At 38.5% G+C, this 19,790-nt stretch overlaps 1 protein-coding gene across 1 annotated transcript in view; it reads right to left on the reverse strand.

The window, feature by feature from the left end:
• LOC149305687 (adenylate cyclase type 8) overlaps window positions 1-19,790 on the reverse strand; it is a 106,280-nt gene that overhangs the window by 86,115 nt on the left and 375 nt on the right. Inside the window, exon 1 of the mRNA XM_089477173.1 lies at window positions 19,296-19,790. This exon is cut by the window's right edge and continues 375 nt beyond it. Within this exon, the coding sequence (XP_089333299.1) occupies window positions 19,296-19,790 (495 nt within the window). The remainder of the gene's footprint in view (window positions 1-19,295) is intronic.

Genomic DNA, 19,790 nt, shown 5'->3' on the forward strand with positions numbered 1-19,790 from the left:
AGAAACACAACTCTTGCTAAAATGATTTTGTCCTCTGACCAGCATGGTCTACGGGATCGTCAAGATCAAAACAGCACCCTCTGCAGGTTGGAGGCTGTCTGCTTTTCTATGGTGGGTTCCCGACTGTCGCAACCTGTCTTTCCAGACCATTCATATTAACCAGTCCTTTAATACATATCTATTATTTAGAATATTCTGAAAAAGTGTATTGAAAATACCATCAGTAGAAAAAAACCCTGTTAAAGGTGATCTTCCCTAAACAAACCTTGAATGATTTCACATCAGGAATAAATGGTTTCAATCCACGATTGATTTTAAATCAGCTGCTAACGCTTAATGTGCTACCGATAGACTAACTGAACACGATTACATTTAAGTGGAAGCGTTCGACCGTGTAGCGCCCCCCTTCAGAATTTCCCAGTTTACAGAAAACATTTTCTTGCCTTTCTCATTATTTATGAGTTTGGTTTTGCAAATGCCTGTGATCCTTTAATAATACTTAATTGGAAATTACGTCAACAACGCATTCTCTTTACTTTTGCATCGCAGAAACACGTTTTTACGTAAAAGTTTCATCAGGGCATTTTTTGCCATTTTTAGCTGTACCTCTAATACTTACATCTTAGTTAATTAACCCCATGACAAAGTTTACACGATGAGTGGCGTGTTAAGGGATATTGATACAATAAAGCATTTTTAGCTAGATTTGATGTTGAAATTCTTATAAAATACTCATTTTTAGTAGGAGGAATACTGCAAGATATGGCTCCTTTGGGCATTTAGCAAAGAGATCAACAGGAGCTACAAAACCGATTATTTCGCATGGTTTGAAAAATGATGTCATCATCACGGTAACCAATGGAATGTTTCTGCTTGTTGGATCATTCCGTTGTTTGCTTTCTAGATAAGACCACTTTGCGAATTAGCATCAAGTTCCCATTGAATTTCTCTCCTTCCCACACCATGCGTTTGTGTGTTTATTGCTCAAGAACACGGAAGATGAATCTTTGTGTAGGCAAGAAAATCACTAACGGGGGATTTTAGTGACAAGGAGAGTGTGTTCTTTCAAAACTCATGCCTAATGATCATGTCCAGAAATAGATCAGTAGGAACACAGAAATATACATAGCATCAACTATCACGGTGTCTTAAAACCTGCACCCCTGAAACGGTTAAAGTGCATGAATGAATCCGACAATTAACCCTTTATAAATGCACAAAATCTCATTTGCTCATATTTAAAAATCAGACCTGATTTATTGTTTTTTGGGGACTATATCCTCCTGTTAATACATTAATTCACATAATAGGTTTATTTTATTTTTCTAGAATTTAGGTCAAGCGGGATTTAAAGCAACAGGTTAATACTTGATTTCACAGAGTTACATGATATTTTTCAAATTCTTTTTTTCTTTCTTTATTTTTTTCCCCATTATATATTTATTGTTATATCTCATGATATAGTTCATGAAACTGAAGGTTTCCGAATCCAGCCGCTTCCCCGTCTTCCAGTTGAAGAACTGGAACATTCCAATTCTTGTGCCGGTATACAGAACTCTATTCTATGTGCATATCTTTTTTTTCCCTGTAGGATTTAAAAAAAAACAAGAAGCATAGCTAGTGTACTCTAATGCATTAGTAAAGACGCCTACTGACATACCAGCCTACAACTAATTGGCCATCTTTTGTTTGTTGGTTACGGTACACCGGTGAGTTATAAAGAAGATGTATACGCGTGGATTTATTTTTAGTTTCTTAGTGTCACTTTAGTGAGATGTTTACTCCATGCGAACGTATCGTGTAATTTTAGAACAAGGTATCCAAGTTGAACAATCACTTCCAGGCAAACACACAACAGACCAAGGTTGGACAATTATCCCCCCCCCCCCCAACGATGATACCTAAAGCAACTTTGTGACCCGTGTATTTAACCTTCCCTTGATAATGTAAAGTGACAGCACAAGGTTAACATCTAGGGCTATTCTACCCTATGTTCTTGCCTCTCGTTCTGGTCGCCAACCTCTTTCCCTATTATTCTATTTCAGCCCCAATTCTGTTTACTGTTATTCTGTTTTCTCCTCTACATCTGTCTCATCCTACAGCCCACGTTTCATCTTTATTTTTGTCCTAGAGTATCTTTTTTTTTTTTACCATCTCTTTCACTTAAGTTATTTTTCAATCCTATTATTATTATTATTTATTGTTTTATATAGCGCCATCATATTCCTCAGAGCTGTACAAAGGGTAGACAGGACATAACAATTGTTCTTTTACATGACAAGATGACATACAGAAACAACAGGGGAAGAGGGCACTGTTTAAAAGAGCTTACAATCTAGAGGAATAAATAAGTAAATAATAATAATAATTAATAATAATAATAATAATTTTCTTGGAAGCAAAACTAAAAATAAGCATGTTTAACATCGTAGGAAAGTTTGATTCGAGACACCATTATTTTAAGCTTTTTTTTTTTTATAATGAAATTGTGGGGATTGCCGCTGCAATATGTGGCTAATAGCCTTGCTATAGCGTATTCTCGGTTCTCACATGCAGCTGTGCTAATGATTATGTCTGGAAGGGCTTTAAACATCCAACCGGAGAACCGGCTTCAACAAAAGGCAGACTTAGCGCAGCATGGGAGATGATTCCATTACAGAACACAGCAGCAGCAGGGGGTATTAAGAAGCTTATTTCATCATCACAACACTTACGGTTTAGAGGAAAAAGCAGCGAGAAGAGTGCCAAGCTAAACGCACAGTTTAAAGGACCGGGAAGGGGCATTTTTTTTATAAAAGACTAAAAATATTTTGATTCAAGGATAATAACTTTTGTGTTCTAGTTTTACATATATTTATATATATATATATATATATATATATATATATATATATATACCGTATTTGCTCGATTATAAGACGAGGTTTTTTTCAGAGCAAATGCTCTGAAAAATACCCCTCGTCTTATAATCGGGGTCGTCTTATAATCAGACCTCAAATAGGTCTGACTATGAGACGACTAAGATCCAGATCCCCCGCAGCTGCTGTCTAACCCCCCCCCCGCCCCACTTACCGGTACTTCTGAGTCCCCGGTGTGTAGCTGGGGCAGTGTGTAGATGTCTACGCGATCCGCGTAGACAACTTCCGCTGCAGCAGGAAGGAGGTGTGGCTAGCAGCGGGGGTTGTCTGCGTCCATCGCGCAGACCTTCCCCGGCTGTCTCCGATCTCTGACAGTCGGGGAAGGTCTGCGCGATGGGCGCAGACAACCCCCGCTGCTAGCCACGCCTCCTTCCGGCTGCAGCGGAAGTGCGTGGGATCTACACACTGCCCCGGCTACATGACAGGGAAGTCAGAAGCACCGGTAAGTTTGGGGGAGGGGGCCGGGGGAGTGTTAAATGGGAGGCATAAGGCATTTCTGGGGGCAGAGTGCTCTGTGAAATGCCTTTTAACCCCCTTAATGCCACTCTGCCTCCAGAAATGCCTTTTTAACCCTCTATACGCCACTCTGCCTCCTGAATGCCTTAAACCTCCCTATATGCCACTCTTCCCCATAATATGCCTTTTAACCCTCTAAATGCCAGAGTGGCATATAGGGGTATAAGGCATTTCTGGAGGCAGAGTGGCACATAGGGGGTCAAAAAGCATATCATGGGGCACAGTGGCATATAGGGTTAAAAGGCATATCATGGGGCACAGTGGCATATAGGGGGTATAAGGCATTTCTGGGGCAGATGTGCATAACTGGGGGGCAGGTTGGAAAAAAGAAGGAAATAAAACCAAAATATTTTTCTCAATCATAGCTTTTATTAAAAAAAAATAGTTTAGATGAATTAACATTTACTGGTAAAACTTTTTTCCTATAGGGTCGTCTTATATTCAGGCTTTTTCTTTTTTTCCAAAATTAATATTCAGATTTGGGGGGTCGTCTTATAATCAGGGTCGTCTTGTAATCGAGCAAATACGGTATATATATATTATTTTTTTTTTAAACACTTCTATGCCGCTGCGTTTTTTCAGATTCAGTATCGTCTGCTGAGAACTTTGCAACGTCTTCTGGCTTGAACATTATACATTAACAAGGTCATGTTGTCACTCCGTATACCGGTCCTGCCACTACTCTCCAACCTTAACAACAGGCCTCGAAGCCGTTGAGGACAAGAATACATTGTGTTAAGCCCCCATGAAGCCAACGATGTACTTCTATGCTATGTTAAGATCTAAAGTTCTTCTTGGGAAGCCAAACGCTGACTTCTTGGCTTACAGTCCATCCATACATTCAATGGGTCTGTCAGAACTAGAACTGACAGACTAAGACGAACCGATACATTAGGGAAAGCGGCTCGGAGGCTTACAACGTCCTATCACTGCTGCCCACACACAATGTTTCCCAGTTTACTAATGGGCTTCTATTAACTGGTCCAGAATGAATAATCGTTCTAGTCCCATGAGATTTAAAAAATAGTGATCGCTACCGATTATGCTGGTGGTGTCGCCATGTGAATAAGGAAGCTTTGTCTTGGACATACTGGGGTCTATATGGAGCCATCAAGCACTCTTTATGTTATTGATGCATATTGCTGCATTAGCCAGAAATGGACTGATTGGAGTCAACCCCATGTCCCATTTTGTATTATTATTAATATTATTATTATTTATTGTTTTATCAATCTATCCATCTATGTATATATATATATACATATATATATCACCATCATATTCATCAGGGTTGTACAATGGGTAAACGGGACATAACAAGTAGTGTATAACATAAGAGTTTAACTTTTATATTTTTAATGTATTTTGTATTTGTTTCCAGTTGAGCTCGGGGTTTGCGTTCTACCAAAACATTTTCATAATAAATATATAAAGTATATATGATAATGTATATCCTAAGATCCTAATTGGTGCTTTTGCTACCACTATGTTGTGGTTGATATCCCTGCTTGAATGCAGGTGACCCAATGAAGTGTTAATCACTAAGTAGCGCCAAGCATAGGTTTCCATGAACACGGGTATTAGATCCATTAGGGTAACATATTTGGTGAGTCGTTACATAGGGTCCTCACGATGGGCTATTAAAGGGTTAATATTTCAAGAGTCCTTAAACGTATAGATCTGCATTGTAAACAAACAATGTCTGAAACCTTAACATAAATCAAATGGCCATTTCTAGTCAAATGATTTATCAACGTCAGGGCGAACATGTTATTTCGCGGTAATGATTGATTGTTTTATGCGGCACTTTGCTATTTTTTTTGTAAGATGTGTGATTGTATAAGATGAATAAGAATTAATATCGAACGGCGAACGCGAGTGAACTGAGCAGCGTCCCAAACGTAGATTACGGAGCTTTAAAGGGAAAGTGTCACATCAATGAATGAATTCCGCAAGGAAAACAATCTATCATTCGCCTTATTACGCCTTATTTTTATTTTAATGCTTCCTCCTTAAGGATAGCTTGACTTAAATATATGTGTGATTAACCTCAGCCTGTGATGCTGCGCTTTATGAAAGATGTCAACATGTAGGTATAGATTGAAAGAGAGAGGAGAGAGAGAAGATGTAATAGAAACATTTAACCCCTTAATGACAAAGCCTGTACATGTACGGGCTCAAAATGCATTGTTTTCAATGGGTTTAGGGACCGCCCATTGTCCTTAAGGGGTTAAATACTTGAAGGGATTTCACAAAGTAAAAGAGTGAAGTTTATTTCAAAGGAGGAGAAACATTAGAACAAGAGATCATAATCTAGAACTAGAGGGTCAGAGGCGTTAAGCATTGTTTGCCTGAAACAATGCTTAATGAATAACAAAAATTGGGGGTTTTTTTATGTGCAGTGCTAGAGGTTTATAAGGTTATCATCCACCAAATTAAAAAACTACCCAAGCACTCAAGGGGTTAAGCTGCAATCATAAACTACTGGGAGTGATGATGTGATGAAACTTCCATAGTGATAGTATACAGTAATAGCCCCCAGTGCTGTATACAATAATAACCCCCCAGTGCTGTATACAATAATAACCCCCCAGTGCTGTATACAATAATATATCCCCGGCACTCTGTACAGTAATAACCCCCAGTGCTGTATACAATAATATATCCCCGGCACTCTGTACAGTAATAACCCCCAACGCTGTATACAGTAATAAACCCCAGCGCTGTATACAGTAATAACCCCCAGCACTGTATACAATAATAACCCCCAGCACTGTATACAGTAATATACTCCCAGCGCTGTATACAGTAATATACTCCCAGCGCTGTATACAGTAAACGTGGGAGAGGGAAAGTATTTTTTTTTTAATTAAAAGATCTATAGTAACAGAATAAGACAGGTTGAAAAAAGACCTAATTCTATAAAGTTCAACCCTTCTACCTATCCTTCCTGCTTTTGATAAAAAAAAAGGCTAAAAACCCAATTAAGCTATTTTTTTTCTGGAATCCATAATTTTCCCTTCTGTTCAGCAGGCATGATGTATACATCTCTTTGACAGAGCATTCATAGGGGACTCCTTCTCACGCGTTCCCTTTAATAAAGCCACGATACATCTCCGCGTTATATTTGGGGTAAAAAAACAAACAAAAAAAAAAAAAACGGTGACCTTTTCATGAGTTTGCAAGAAGCACTAAACTTTTTATTATTACAAATTCCCTACGGGAACGCAGACACAAATGAAAACACGCCAGACGAGAGAGCCCCGAAGAGACTGAACTGTACAGCGTTCCAGGGCACTGGGATTAAATCTTTATCTCGTAGAAATAGACGAGAACAAATGCTTTCCTTTGTAAAACCTGTGGGTGTAAATTCGCCATTAGCCACGCTTGATGCATCAGTATGAAAAAGCTCGAGAAGAAAACCGAGGAATGACTACAAAGGATGCTGCCGGCAAAACACTGACTCAGTTCATTGTCTTTGAAGTGACTCCGTGTATATAATGGATACATATTTCAAGTCAGTGTTTATTAAAGTAAAAACTTCGAGTACCCTAGCTATGCAAATACGGATACACTGGTGTACGTATTAAACCTTTAAGTGCCGGAGGTAGATGTTTTTGTTTGGCCAGCGCTATGGGACAGTTTAATGTCCTCGGCAGCCTCACCCAGAAAAGAATGCGGATTAAGGTACTCTGGGAGTACGTTAAACCTGTAAGAAAAGAAAAAAAAAAAAATACAATAAAATCACTTTTGAGAGAAGCTGCAGCTCCACCGGTGCGCCACATGGGCACAGACGCGCCGCTGGAGAGAGAGCAAGCCATTGGGGCAAATGGTCAAATCCCAAAATGCATACGCTAGGGAGACCACACAAAGATTTTAAGGGGGGGGCGTTCAGCTATCATGTGCATTAAAAGGGCATTTGGTGGCTGGCGTGTCCTTTAAATAGGATGCAACTATATATAAGAAGGGCAAATTATACTTTATGTTTACATTATGGCAAAAATAGAGAAAAGATTAAAGATTTGGCTATTCTCGTTGTATTAAACTTTACCGATTCTGTTGGGAGGCTGTTCCATAAATGAAAAAAATTAAGAATTACAAGCCTTATACTCTCTAGTTTTATCCCCTTTTGTCCATTTGTATTTATTATAGCCGTTGGAAGCACCAAGGCACCAAAGCACCTCCTCCTTATCTAAAAGTGGGTTAAATATGTCACAATTACAACGTGTTCCATCTACTAAAGTTTTACAAAACCCAGTGGCTTTATATGAATAAATGATGAGAACAGCAATAAGCCTCTCGCTCTTCTGTGGTTTTATTATTAAAATCATCCTCCATTTGGAATACTTTTTGTGGACATTTTCCAGAATCTCAATGCTTAGAATTTTTAGTACTGTACAAAATACATGAGTTATCTGTAAAGTGGCATAACCACCTCTATCTTTCCCGCAATGCACCCTTACACCGCTTGGTTTCCCTGCTGCTTTGTGACTTCGCCGGCCTCTTTGTCGTCAGAAATAATGACCCCCAAACCACTAATAATATCCACTGCAGCCACCGTAATGTAAGGGGGGGCCCCCAAGTCCTTCGAGTGCCCCTAAAGCTTCTTGGTGGTACAAATGGACTCTTTGAAACAAGCACCAATTACATTTGCTGGTTTTCGGGGTTACGCCAATGGCACTGTTTAAGTTACTCTGGATGGATTGTTTTGTTTAACGCTCTTTCCCCAAAGGAAACTGAATATAAATTCCAGAAAGGGTACAGAATGGACAGCCTGGGGAACATTGGGCCAAATACCCCAAATGGTCCAAACACCACAGGTTAACAAAATATCATTATCCACCAAAATCCTAGTACAGTCAAGGAGTAGGTTAAATCTCCATTAGATGGAAGAAGCACACAGATAAACCCTGCATGGGACAATATAATGACGGTATTGGTACCTGTGCATTTTACAATGTTACCATTTCAGAACGTGGAAAGAACATGAGACGGTGTCACAACATCTTGTTATACGCTCGGAACATGAAAGGAATGTGAAATCATATTCACGGCTCAGGGGTCTTCGTTAAGAACGTGGAAATGATACACGTCAGGTTTCCTCCAGTACATAACATTGAATGAATACGAGGCCGTTAGTACCTGCTGTGTTCAGAACACGGAACGCATAAAAGATTTCGTATGTTGCATATTACCATTTTGGAACATGGTATATGTGTGAGATCTCGCCTTCGTCTCAGAGAAATTGAAGGTTATGTCTGTTTCACAACGCAATTAGATTGGAGCACAGAGTGGATATCAGATCGTGTCTACTATATGGAGTAACCAATGAAATGTAACCTTCTGCAGATATATGTGATATTATTCTGATTTTTAACATTATTATTAACTGGATAATATGTCCTTAAGCTGGAACTATGTCCTTGTTAGGAATACTATACAGTCAGGACCATCTGCTCCCCGCCGTTTTGTAGTAGGGGAGCTTCTGCCCCCATAGACCTGCAGCCATAGGCGTAGTCGGCCTAGGCCATTCTCCTGCATACATTATTATCACAGTAATAACACATTCCAAATGGTTAATTCAGTCTTAGATCATGTAAGGTCCTTCTCCATCTATTCTACTGAATTTAACAGATTGGTTTATAATTTTTGATGGAAACACTTAATTGTCATGTGGCACAAGATCAGTCACTGCTTGGCTGTTTCTATAGAAACGTAAAAACGTCTGAAAGGTTTTATGTGTTTCTATGTGAGTAAAAATGGCAGATCTGCCAAGGTGGACTTGCTTAACGTGTAATTGATGATCTGTATAAGTGGAACAGCACCTTTAACTGTCAGGCAACTGCTACTAGCCCCTAAACCAGGGGAACCAAACACCGTTTACTGAGGGCAACAAACAAATTATGTATAAACCGTGTTTAAACACAAGCGATTTCATCAATTTCCACCATCCTGATTGATCTAGAACCCCTGACTCAAGGCTGAGTTCTACACGGGTTCCTATACCCTAGGGGTCCAGAGGTTTGGAACCACCATACCCTATGGTCTAGTAGAAGGGTCCACAGAGGCATGAGCATCCAATGCATTTCCCAGCAAGCGGTGACTGACATGGTGCATGAATACGGGGTAGCATGGAGTCCCCGACAGCTTCAGTCTATGTCAATGTCCCTTTAATTAAGTATCTGTTTTCTAATTACAAACAGTTCATTCTTTTGGATACAGATACTAACGAGCAATGTCTCTTTATAACAAAAGAATCGATTGGGCTTTCGTAAGTTACTGATTATTTCATTTTATCATCATCCATTCCCATGATTGCTTCCAATTTCACATGGCTTTATAATTCTCCAAAGCTTAATTACTTTTATCGATCCCACTTTAATTTAAATCACAACACTTATTCTCACTACATAAATTATATAGCGTATATGCGTATAATAATTTTTTCTTTGCAATCTGTCTTTTTTTTTTTTGTTTAAATAAAAGCTATGCACTAAAACATAAATTAAATGGATTTATATAATTAATTAAATATATTTATTTATATATATATATATTTTTTAATTTATATATTTTTTTTTAATTAAAAATAAAAAAAGAGTATACTGACCGATAAGAAAACACTGGCTTGTAAAACGATTTTTTCATGTAAAAAAAAAGTATTTTACCCATGTTTACTGTGATAACCAATAAATCCATAGTGGTTATTTCCATTTAATTTACATTCTTCTTTATATCTCTTTGCCGCAGGGGGCTCGGCAAAGAACCGGTATCTTCTCCGGTATCAATTCAATAAACATTCTTTAGGCAAGGACAATGCGGAGAGACACATATAGCCGTAGTAAATGACAGCGTCCCTTTAAGCTGCGTGACGCTGTGCCTTTGTCTCCTAACGAGACGGAGTTTAGAAGCGTGTTTTTTTTTTATTAGCAAGCCAATTAAAGTCAGGTAGAACTAACTCACTCAGACAGCTAGACATTAACCATTTAACAACCACAGGCGCCACTACCACAAACCCTGGGAACGCACGCACCTCGCTGGCTTAATGTATGAAATTCAAATGACAAAACGAAGCAGGCGGTAAATAATTGCAATTTATTTGAATTATTAATCATTAAAAAAACTAACAAAAATAAAAACAAATTTCATTTTAATTCACTGATATATTGCTATTATTATGATAACCTTTATTGCTTTAATGCTGGGGGGGGTTGTTAGCAGTATGATATCTTTTTAATTATTATACTATATTATACTATATATTTCTTGCAAATGTTTGCCTTTAATTTATGTCTGGAAATTTATTTTCCAATATTTTTTTTATTCGAATATTGAAAAAAGGAGAAAAAAAAGTAAAGATTCTTTTTTAAAAATTCAAGTTTAATAAAACAGCTTTTTTTATGAATTTATTCCAAAAAGCAAACTATTTTATGATTATTGTGGTTTTTTTTTTGGTTCTTTTAGTTATTCCAGCTAAAAAAATCCAGTCAGAAGAGGTGATTTAGTAGCAAACAGCAGCAATTGTCCATTGGGTACTTTGGTTATTTATACTACTTTTCTCCAAAACTGTTATTTTTATGCATAACCCCAAGAGTCATATTTAGTCCTTGTATATGACGTATCAGGGGAACTTCTTTAACAGACCTGCTGGCCCCATGATAACCGGGAGACCGTTGAGACCTCCTGGAATCTTGCACCTAGTAGTGAATGAGTTCATCTGAAACGCTTGTTGATGCTTCCAGCATTCTTCCAGTCACAGATACCATTGCTTTAATTGTTACTGAAGCTCCCTTGGTTTCCGTGGGAACGGCATTCATTCTCTGTGGCCAATGTGTCCCTTCCCACAAACAGCTCCTTACAGTCTCAGTCGGGGTTATGTATAAAACATGATTCTGGTGCAAAGTTTGGGAAGTAGTCTTATCACCATAGCAACCAATGACACGATCTACTCAGCAGGAACATCCATGGGAAAAAAAGAGTACTTTTAGGCTAGGTTTCCACTTGGGTTTTTGTCCTGCGTTTTTTTTCTTGATGAAAAACGCCAAGAAAACTGCCACTGCATTTTTCTGCGTTTTGGCGTTTTTTTCAGGAGTTTTTTCTGGCGTTTTAGCCTTTCTGTGGAAATTGCATTTATTGACCTTAGGCAGTTTTTCCAGCCTTTACAAGTTAGAAGTTTCACCCAGCTAAAAGGGATTAGGATAAATGGCAAGTATCTGCCCCCTGATGTCATTTACTTGGTAGAGTTCCACTTAAACCCCCCGGCGGACCCTTTTGTCACTTTTCTGTGGTTTGTAAGGCCTGCTTTATTCCGAATGTCTGCTCCTCTAGGAAGATTGGCCCCAAATGATGGTGCAAATTGTTTACTGTTGCTTTTGGCACGCAGGATCCAGTTGATGCGTCGCGTATGTTTGTTTGTAATGGCATGTTTGTTCCAAATGGTGTAGAATTCAATATGAACTTTGTTTTGTGTGAAACTGTTTGTTTCCAGCCTATTTCTCGTAGGACACACAGATACCTGGTCCATCCTCTGCATTGTAACTATGGAAAAAACGCCATAAAAAACGCCAAGGCAATAAACCCACATGGCTTTTTCATGGCGTTTTTTCTCTCCCATAGACTTCTATTGGAGAAAAATGCCAAGATTTCCTTGCAAAAAACGCCAGAGTGTCAACATGCTGCGATTCTGAAAAACTGCCACAGAGCCCAAAAAAGCAGAAAAACGCCAAAGAGGACTGAAAAAACGCCAAACAAAAAAACGCCAAGTGGATATGGCATTCTGCGATTTCCTATTGAAGAACAGCTAACATCTGGCTGCTGCGTTTTTTCACAAAAAAAACGCCAGGTGGCGCTATTGGCGTTTTTATGGGCGTTTTTAGCTAAAAAAAAACCAAGTGGAAACCTAGCCTTAAAGTGTTCACCTTTTACATATGTCTCTGAGCCCAGCCCAACCTCCCCACCGTCACATTATCACTTGCTATCCTGTCTTTGGCTGTGGATGATGGGACGTCATAACCATACCTGGGAACTCTCCGGGGTTAGATACCCAAATCATCCGGATCGCAGGAGTGTGGCCCTGACACGCCCCATTCCCAGCCCATTTTCCTTTTAAATGGGGTGTTTCCCGCGATGTCAGCGGGAACGCCCACTTACATCAGCAGGAACGCCCACTGACAACTGTGGGTAGTCCTGGCCGCGTCCCGGAGGCCACAAGTTCCCAGGTTTGCTCATAACATTGTGCAGACCCTGAGTTCTATACTATACAAGAGCATGTCTTCTGTCTTCTACCTACCAACATACTCTGATAAAGTTTAACATCCCATCGATATGTCATACGAAGCTCATAATAATTATTATTACATATATATATATATATATGCAAATGGACCAAATACGATGGGCAAATTGTGAATGAGAAAGTGAATATCAGTATATAGAGAGTGAGAAGGTGTGAGAGAGCGTGAGTGAAAGTGAAAGAAGCAACGAAATTCCAACAGAAATTTGGAGCTCGTTGCTTTGTTGGGGGTCCCTCCTTGCCTTCATTGATTCGTATGACTTGATTAAATTGGCAAGTTTTGTTAGTATTTAAATTCGTACGAATCCGAATGTCTGTGTGAAAATAACGCCGATAGTGGTTAAGTAATTGCCAGGACCACCCACCCACCGCAATCTTGCAGGAATCAGAGTGTTGCGAGAAGGCCACATGCAAAAAGCAGGGCAGTGGGGCAGCAACAGGCAACAATAGGACAATGCCCGGAAATCTGAACTGTCTGAGACATTAGGGAAGTAGTTTATCAGCTTATGTAGCTATTACAATTTTTTTTTTTAAACTTACTAAGAGATGTATTTACTAATAAAGGAGATCTGTATATTATGACATCTATTTTTACCCATGTCTGCATGCCATGTACACATAGATACTTAACTGCTTTCATACAATGATTTTTTATTTTTTTTAAATTGCAACTTTCTATACGTGTCACTTTTTTAAAATTCATAGGCCAGAGATGAATTTGTAAATTGTAATATACCGGTAATAATCCAAAAAATTACAAAAATTAAATTTTTTGATCATTATATTACACAAGAATTCTTTACCAATTCACTGTTTACTGTAAATAATGTAAAAAAAAACTTTGTCTAAAACAGAATTTTCATAAAATTATGTAGCTCCTCCTTTTCTGTGGCAGATGCATAGTTTTGAAGCAATTTTCAGTGCTAAGTCATACTAAAATAATTTAGCAAAAATGCCTTTTGTCAGAAAAAAGGCAACTATTAATACTACTTCTAGTTTGATCCAACACACATTCATCAAAAGGACTCTATAGAAACCCATGAAAGAAGCACAGACAGGATCCAGTAATGCCATGAATATTGCCTGAAACCTCTTGCAATGCCAAACACCCCCGGTGGCTTAATGTGGTATTACACATGAAACACAAAAACAAAAGAAAAGGGTTTGTTAAATATCTACTGTTTTTCGTCCTTCCTCATTGTTTTATCTTTTACACACTTCAGTCTATCGTATATTAATAATAATAATAATAATAATATTAATAATAACAGAAATCAGCAATTCTGAAATTATTCAAACAGAACCCTGGAGAAAAAGGACACAAGTCCAAAGTGGGACTTTAAGGTTTAAGGTTAAAGGGTGCACCTGAGGGTAGAACACTGTGATACACTCATACACATCAATCATTCTGAGCTTAAAAAAAGAAAGAGGGGACAGAGGGATGTGTTTTCCAAAACGAACTGTCCCTCCTAGACAGGGAAACTTGGTTGGTATGATGAGAGGCAGCTAAACAAAATTTTGACTGTCTCTCTAAGACAGCTGTGGGGATTTATGTTGCCATACGGACAAATATAAAGAAAATATCAAGTCTGTTTGGTGGAAACGTAGAGCTATTTAGCTCCAGGGAAAATAAAAAAAAACTGTCTCTTGAAGGAAAAATATAAAATATGGCTCTCAAGAGCGATTCTGTATTCCCTCCACGAGATAGATCTAGATTTAATAGCATAAAGATATATGGCACATGTCAGATATCTCAGATAAATTAACCTCAATCATCAAAAAAAAGGAATATTCTGCCGTCTGAAGGCTTCACCCCATTTCAAACATTAATAAGTCTCTGCAGTGAGCCATAGGTTCAATTACAGCATGAAAGGAAGGAATTGTTAAATTGTAAATTTAATATAACAAAAAGCCTCACCTTCTTTACATAAAAAGAGGTTGCACAAGGACATTGATGCCCTGAAGCAATACAGTTCTGGGGGGGGGGGACTACAGAAGCTGTACTGCATTTACTAATTATATTTGGAAGAGGAGGTGGGTAAACAAATGGGCTCCAATCTACATAATATATCATTTATATTCCATTGAGAACTTGTAGATTTGTAAGGATTAAAACTATAAGGGAGTGGTAGATAAGGGGAACAGCCTCCCAGCAAAAGTGGTAGAGGCTACTACAGTAAGGGAATGTAAACACGCATGGGATAGGCATATGGCTTCCAAATCTAAGACGAGACCAACGATTAAGGTCGGAGTCTTTACAGGAGGAGAAACAGGTAGACTAGATGAAGCTAAATGGCTCTGTTCTGCCGTCAAATTCTATGTTTCTATTTCACTTAAAATACTGGCCCCCTAACGCATACCTCCCAACAGTCCTGGTTTTGGTGGGTCAGTCTCGATTTTCAGCACTGACCCGCTGCCAGACAAGGGGGCCACGCCTGGCTGGTTCCAGGATTGGTTCTGTCCGCCACCTCTCCCTGCCCCTTGCCAAACACCCCCAACCCAGGGGTCTCGATTAGGACACCTGAAATGTTGGGTAATATGCTAAGATATCTGCCCTAGTAAATGCAGGGCGGACTCCATCAGGTAACCTAGCAGAGTGTCTTGGATGCTGAGATGGTAGAGCAGGTAGAACAGGCAGACAAGATGGGAGACAGGTTCTTATCTGCCGTCAGATTCTGTTTCTTTTGCTAAGGACATCTCCGGACATGTCTCTTATCAGGAGAAAACTACTCCGAATAACACTATGGATGTATAAGGTAGAAAGTCAGGTGGTCTTGCATTGTCAACTGCTTGAAGACCATCCATCATATCAGCTCTAGCTTCTTAAATGGTCCTTCAGGAATCCAATCAGCCATGAAAGTATCCTCTACAAATAAGGATCCGCTGAGGATAGGAGCTTTTAGCAGAGACAATGAGACATGTTGATGGCCCCACATTTAGGACATGCCTGTCCCAATAATAAAAAATGACACAATGTGACACAATGTAACATTACAAGCTGTCTACGAAGTGTCAGCAGGTTCTGTAGCACTTATACTACATTTAGGTATTATGCTCTATATCTAGTGCTAAGAACTTTTAATTTCCAATGTATTTGTTCACATAATGCCTCTACTTCTGTAGATAAGACTGAATATAGTTTGGAGCATTATTTTGACAAGGAATACAAGATAATGGGAGCTGCGCTGCAAAGAGTACAGAAAAAATCTAGAATATTTTCTGTATATCCATTTTTTTTTTTTATTATGATCAATATAATACAAACCAACTTGTGCTCAGGTTCCAAAATAGGTCGGAGAAGTCATAATTCACAACAAGATGTCATAATTTAGAATAAGAGGTCATAAACTAAAACTAGAGGGTCAGAGGCTTAGATGAAATGTAAGGAAGTTTCACCAAGGTGGTGGATAAGTGGAACAGACTCCCAGCAGAAGTGGTAGAGGGTAACACAGTGAGGGAATTTAAACATGCATGGGATAGACATACGGCTCCTGAATCTAAGACGAGACCAACGACTGATTAAGGTCTGAGTCTTTAGAGCAGGAGAAACGGGCAGACTGGGTCTTACCTAACATGAAACTCTGTTTCTATTGGGAGTAGTTTTCAAACTTGTTTTCACTGTTTAAGCATAATACATGACATTACATACAACTAACAATAAATTAATTAGAGTAGTTATACTAGAGTCATTTGTATTCGTAACATAAAGTACTCCTATCTGATAAATGATAATATTCATTATAATCATTAATATGGGAAATGGCGCCTACACCTGGTTTGTTAGAAAGTCACGGAACGAGACCTCAGAATATCTTCATGACACATAATGAATGAGTTTACCATCAAAACTGCCACCTCAGCAGTAAAGTGCCAAAGACAGCGTATTACCCCGAGCGTTCCTCCCATATCCCATCATCAACAATGCCTGTTATTGCATGTAAATAGCCGTGACAGTTCTAATCCCAGAATCATTCATCCTGATGGTTTCTGAGAATGCAATCAGCCATCAAATACCAAATATGATTCTGTGTCTGCCCTACTTAGCATGACACAGCTGCAGCTGTTTAAACAGACACACACAAACACACACATACACAGTCACACACATACAATAGCTACATACAATCTGATGGCAGATGAGAACAATTCACCCATCTAGTCTGATGTAACGACTCAGACCCTAATCAGTCGTTGGTCTCGTCTTAGATTCAGGAGCCAAATACCTATCCCACCAATGTTTAAGTTCCCTCACTGTATTAGCCTCTACCACTTCTGCTGGGAGGCTGGTCCATTTATCAACCAACCTCTTGGAAAAGTAAAACCTCCTTACATTACATCTAAACCCCTGACCCCCCCAGTTTTAGATTATGATCGTTTGTGCTAACCTTTAAAAAAAACCTCCCGTACTTTGATAAATCACTTTATGTATTTAATTTTACATATACACACATACATATACCTAGTAAGACCAATCATTTAAATCTGGGGGGGGGGGATTTACGGACAGGTGTTAGGAATAAGTTAGGAATGTCTTCACGAGACATTTGGAGAAGCCCCACATTTACACATTCATTACTACATCTAGATACATACATTCTTGCTGCCAACATTCCACTTGCCCGGTTATATATGATCAATAAGTATTAGAAGAATAAATATTCATATATCTATACAACTATATATATTTATAATTATATATATATATATATATATATATATATCTTGCGAGTGTGTGAATGAAGAGTGAATTATGTTCCCTTTAATACTGAGGGAATGCTCTCTACTCATTAAAAGCATGTGATGACCTTGTCAATTATTTGCGAGCTACAATTAAAATGAATCCAAAGCAGTACAGAAGTCACATCACTGAATGACGCGACTGTATCAATTATATAATTAAATCACAAACCACTTTATTTTGTAAGCGGAGAATGATCTTGGTGCTTTTTCATTCATTCATAAAATCACAGGAGCCCATTAGAGAAGACACACGCATTCCATTGCCTTATCCCTATGTATTTTTGAATGATAACATTAAAGAGACAGTGTTTGGGGAATAACTACAGCCATGTTTGCTGCATTCATCCACTTAAAACATTAGGACTGTTTCCAGCTCTTTCCCATTTATATATAAGAAGGATTCAGTATAACCTCTAGATCGTAAGCTCTTGTGTGCCAAGCCCCCTTAGTCGGTTCTAGTTTAGTTGGACCTTTTGACTGTACGACTGTAAGAAGCCCTGTGGAAATTGTGGGCGCTATAGAAATAAAAATTATTATTAATAATAATAATATCAGAAACCATAGCCTTGAAGCATGCTTAGTACCCAAAAACCTGGTAAAAGAAGCTTTTTAATGATGGAATGTTGGCTTTTGTTAACACGTGAAGGGTATATTGCCCATTTTAGTAAATTATTCTGATATTACTTAAACTCCTGCAAAAATTTCGTACGTTCCGCTTCACAAAAAAAAAACAGTCTAGACTTAAAAGAGAGGAAAAAGGGAGCATTTTTTGGATTCCTTCTAACAACAGAAGTAATGATTTATTACATACATCACGTCCTACAAATAACCAAGCAGTTAATACGCAAAGCAAGGTTACTCTGTGTCTAGACCCATTGCTAGAAGTTCGGAGACTTTAAATCCATGATAGAAAGCAAAACTTGAGTAATAATAGCAGATTTATGTTTTTATTCTGATTACGGTTATAAAAAAAAGCTAATGTTCACTATTTGGGATTAATATGAACCACTAGAGGGAGCAAGAGGAAACATTCTTTTTTTTTTTTTTTTAAATCATATGAAATCAGAACATTCAGCACCAAAACATGTTGGATAGCTCCCATTCATCTCTCCGTAATATATTATTCATCACAAGAGCAGAGTATAATGTCTACTAACTACTGACCCTTCTCAGCAAATACCCATACTATATAACAAACGCATCGAATATTATAGAGGCAAGGCTCGAATGACAATTTGATTATAATATATATTTGTTTAGTGAAAAATAAAATGAATCGATATATTCTATATGTGTACAGCGATTAAAAGGTCAATCTTGCAATCGATAGACACTTGATCGTTATAATATGTATTATATATTTATATGTATATGTATATATATATATATATATAGTTACACTTGTCTCAGATCCTCAATTGTTTATCTTTGATCTGCTGAATTGCTGTGAGTATTCTGACCCCAGTTGTGTATGGTGGTTACTTGAAATATAAATACATTCTCTTGTGTGACCTTGAACTATCTTCCTGCATGTCTCAAGACCTCAAAAACTTCCATGAAGTTCCTCAGATGTTGGCGTAAAAGTTCTGACATTAATCAGAACAGCCTACCCTACTCTGAGGCTCTTGACCTCTAAATTGCCCATTAGGTACAAATGTATTTCAATTTAGTGTTAAAGATAAAATAGATCCAATGGTTGAACATACCAATGTGTTCCTCAAATACCCCAACATACCCCCCCAGACCGCATAGACGGCTATGCGCGAATAACAACAGATCCCATCCCAAGGAAAACATTTTCGACGCCCCCATGCATTCACCTGATTTACCTGGTTTATGGAAGTCACTGCTAGCCTTGGAATTACCAACTGCATTACGATTTGTAGGAGGGAGGTTACCAATCCAGCCAAAATAGCCCAGGTAAGGGGCAATGGAAGCATGCTATAGGTAGCAAAAAGTGTAAAGAGTACATAGCCAATACCGTCCCCTAGAAGGCCATATCCAAGTCCAGCTGCCAGGATCTGAGTGGCCATAGCCACCCATGTCACCACTCCACTGAACTGGAGATATGTGTAAGATGTGGTGTCCTTCCTGACAACAACTAAGGCACAAATGACCACTTCAATCCCAGTAAAAAATCCCAACAAGATTCCTTTAATGGGATCCATAGGTGCAGAAGCCAATGTTAGATGAAGAATTAGTAGAGTGAGCTTGGTCAGTACGTCCAGAATGTTCATTACCACCTCAGACTTGCGTCGTTGACCTAGGAAATAGCGTTGATAAAGCCTTTCCAGGTCCCTGGACTTGAACGAGTTCCTTAGTGT

The sequence above is a fragment of the Sceloporus occidentalis genome, unplaced genomic scaffold, assembly GCF_023333645.1.
Source record: "Sceloporus occidentalis isolate IW3139 unplaced genomic scaffold, rSceOcc1.0.p SCAF_11, whole genome shotgun sequence".
In the NCBI taxonomy this organism is placed as follows: domain Eukaryota; kingdom Metazoa; phylum Chordata; class Lepidosauria; order Squamata; family Phrynosomatidae; genus Sceloporus; species Sceloporus occidentalis.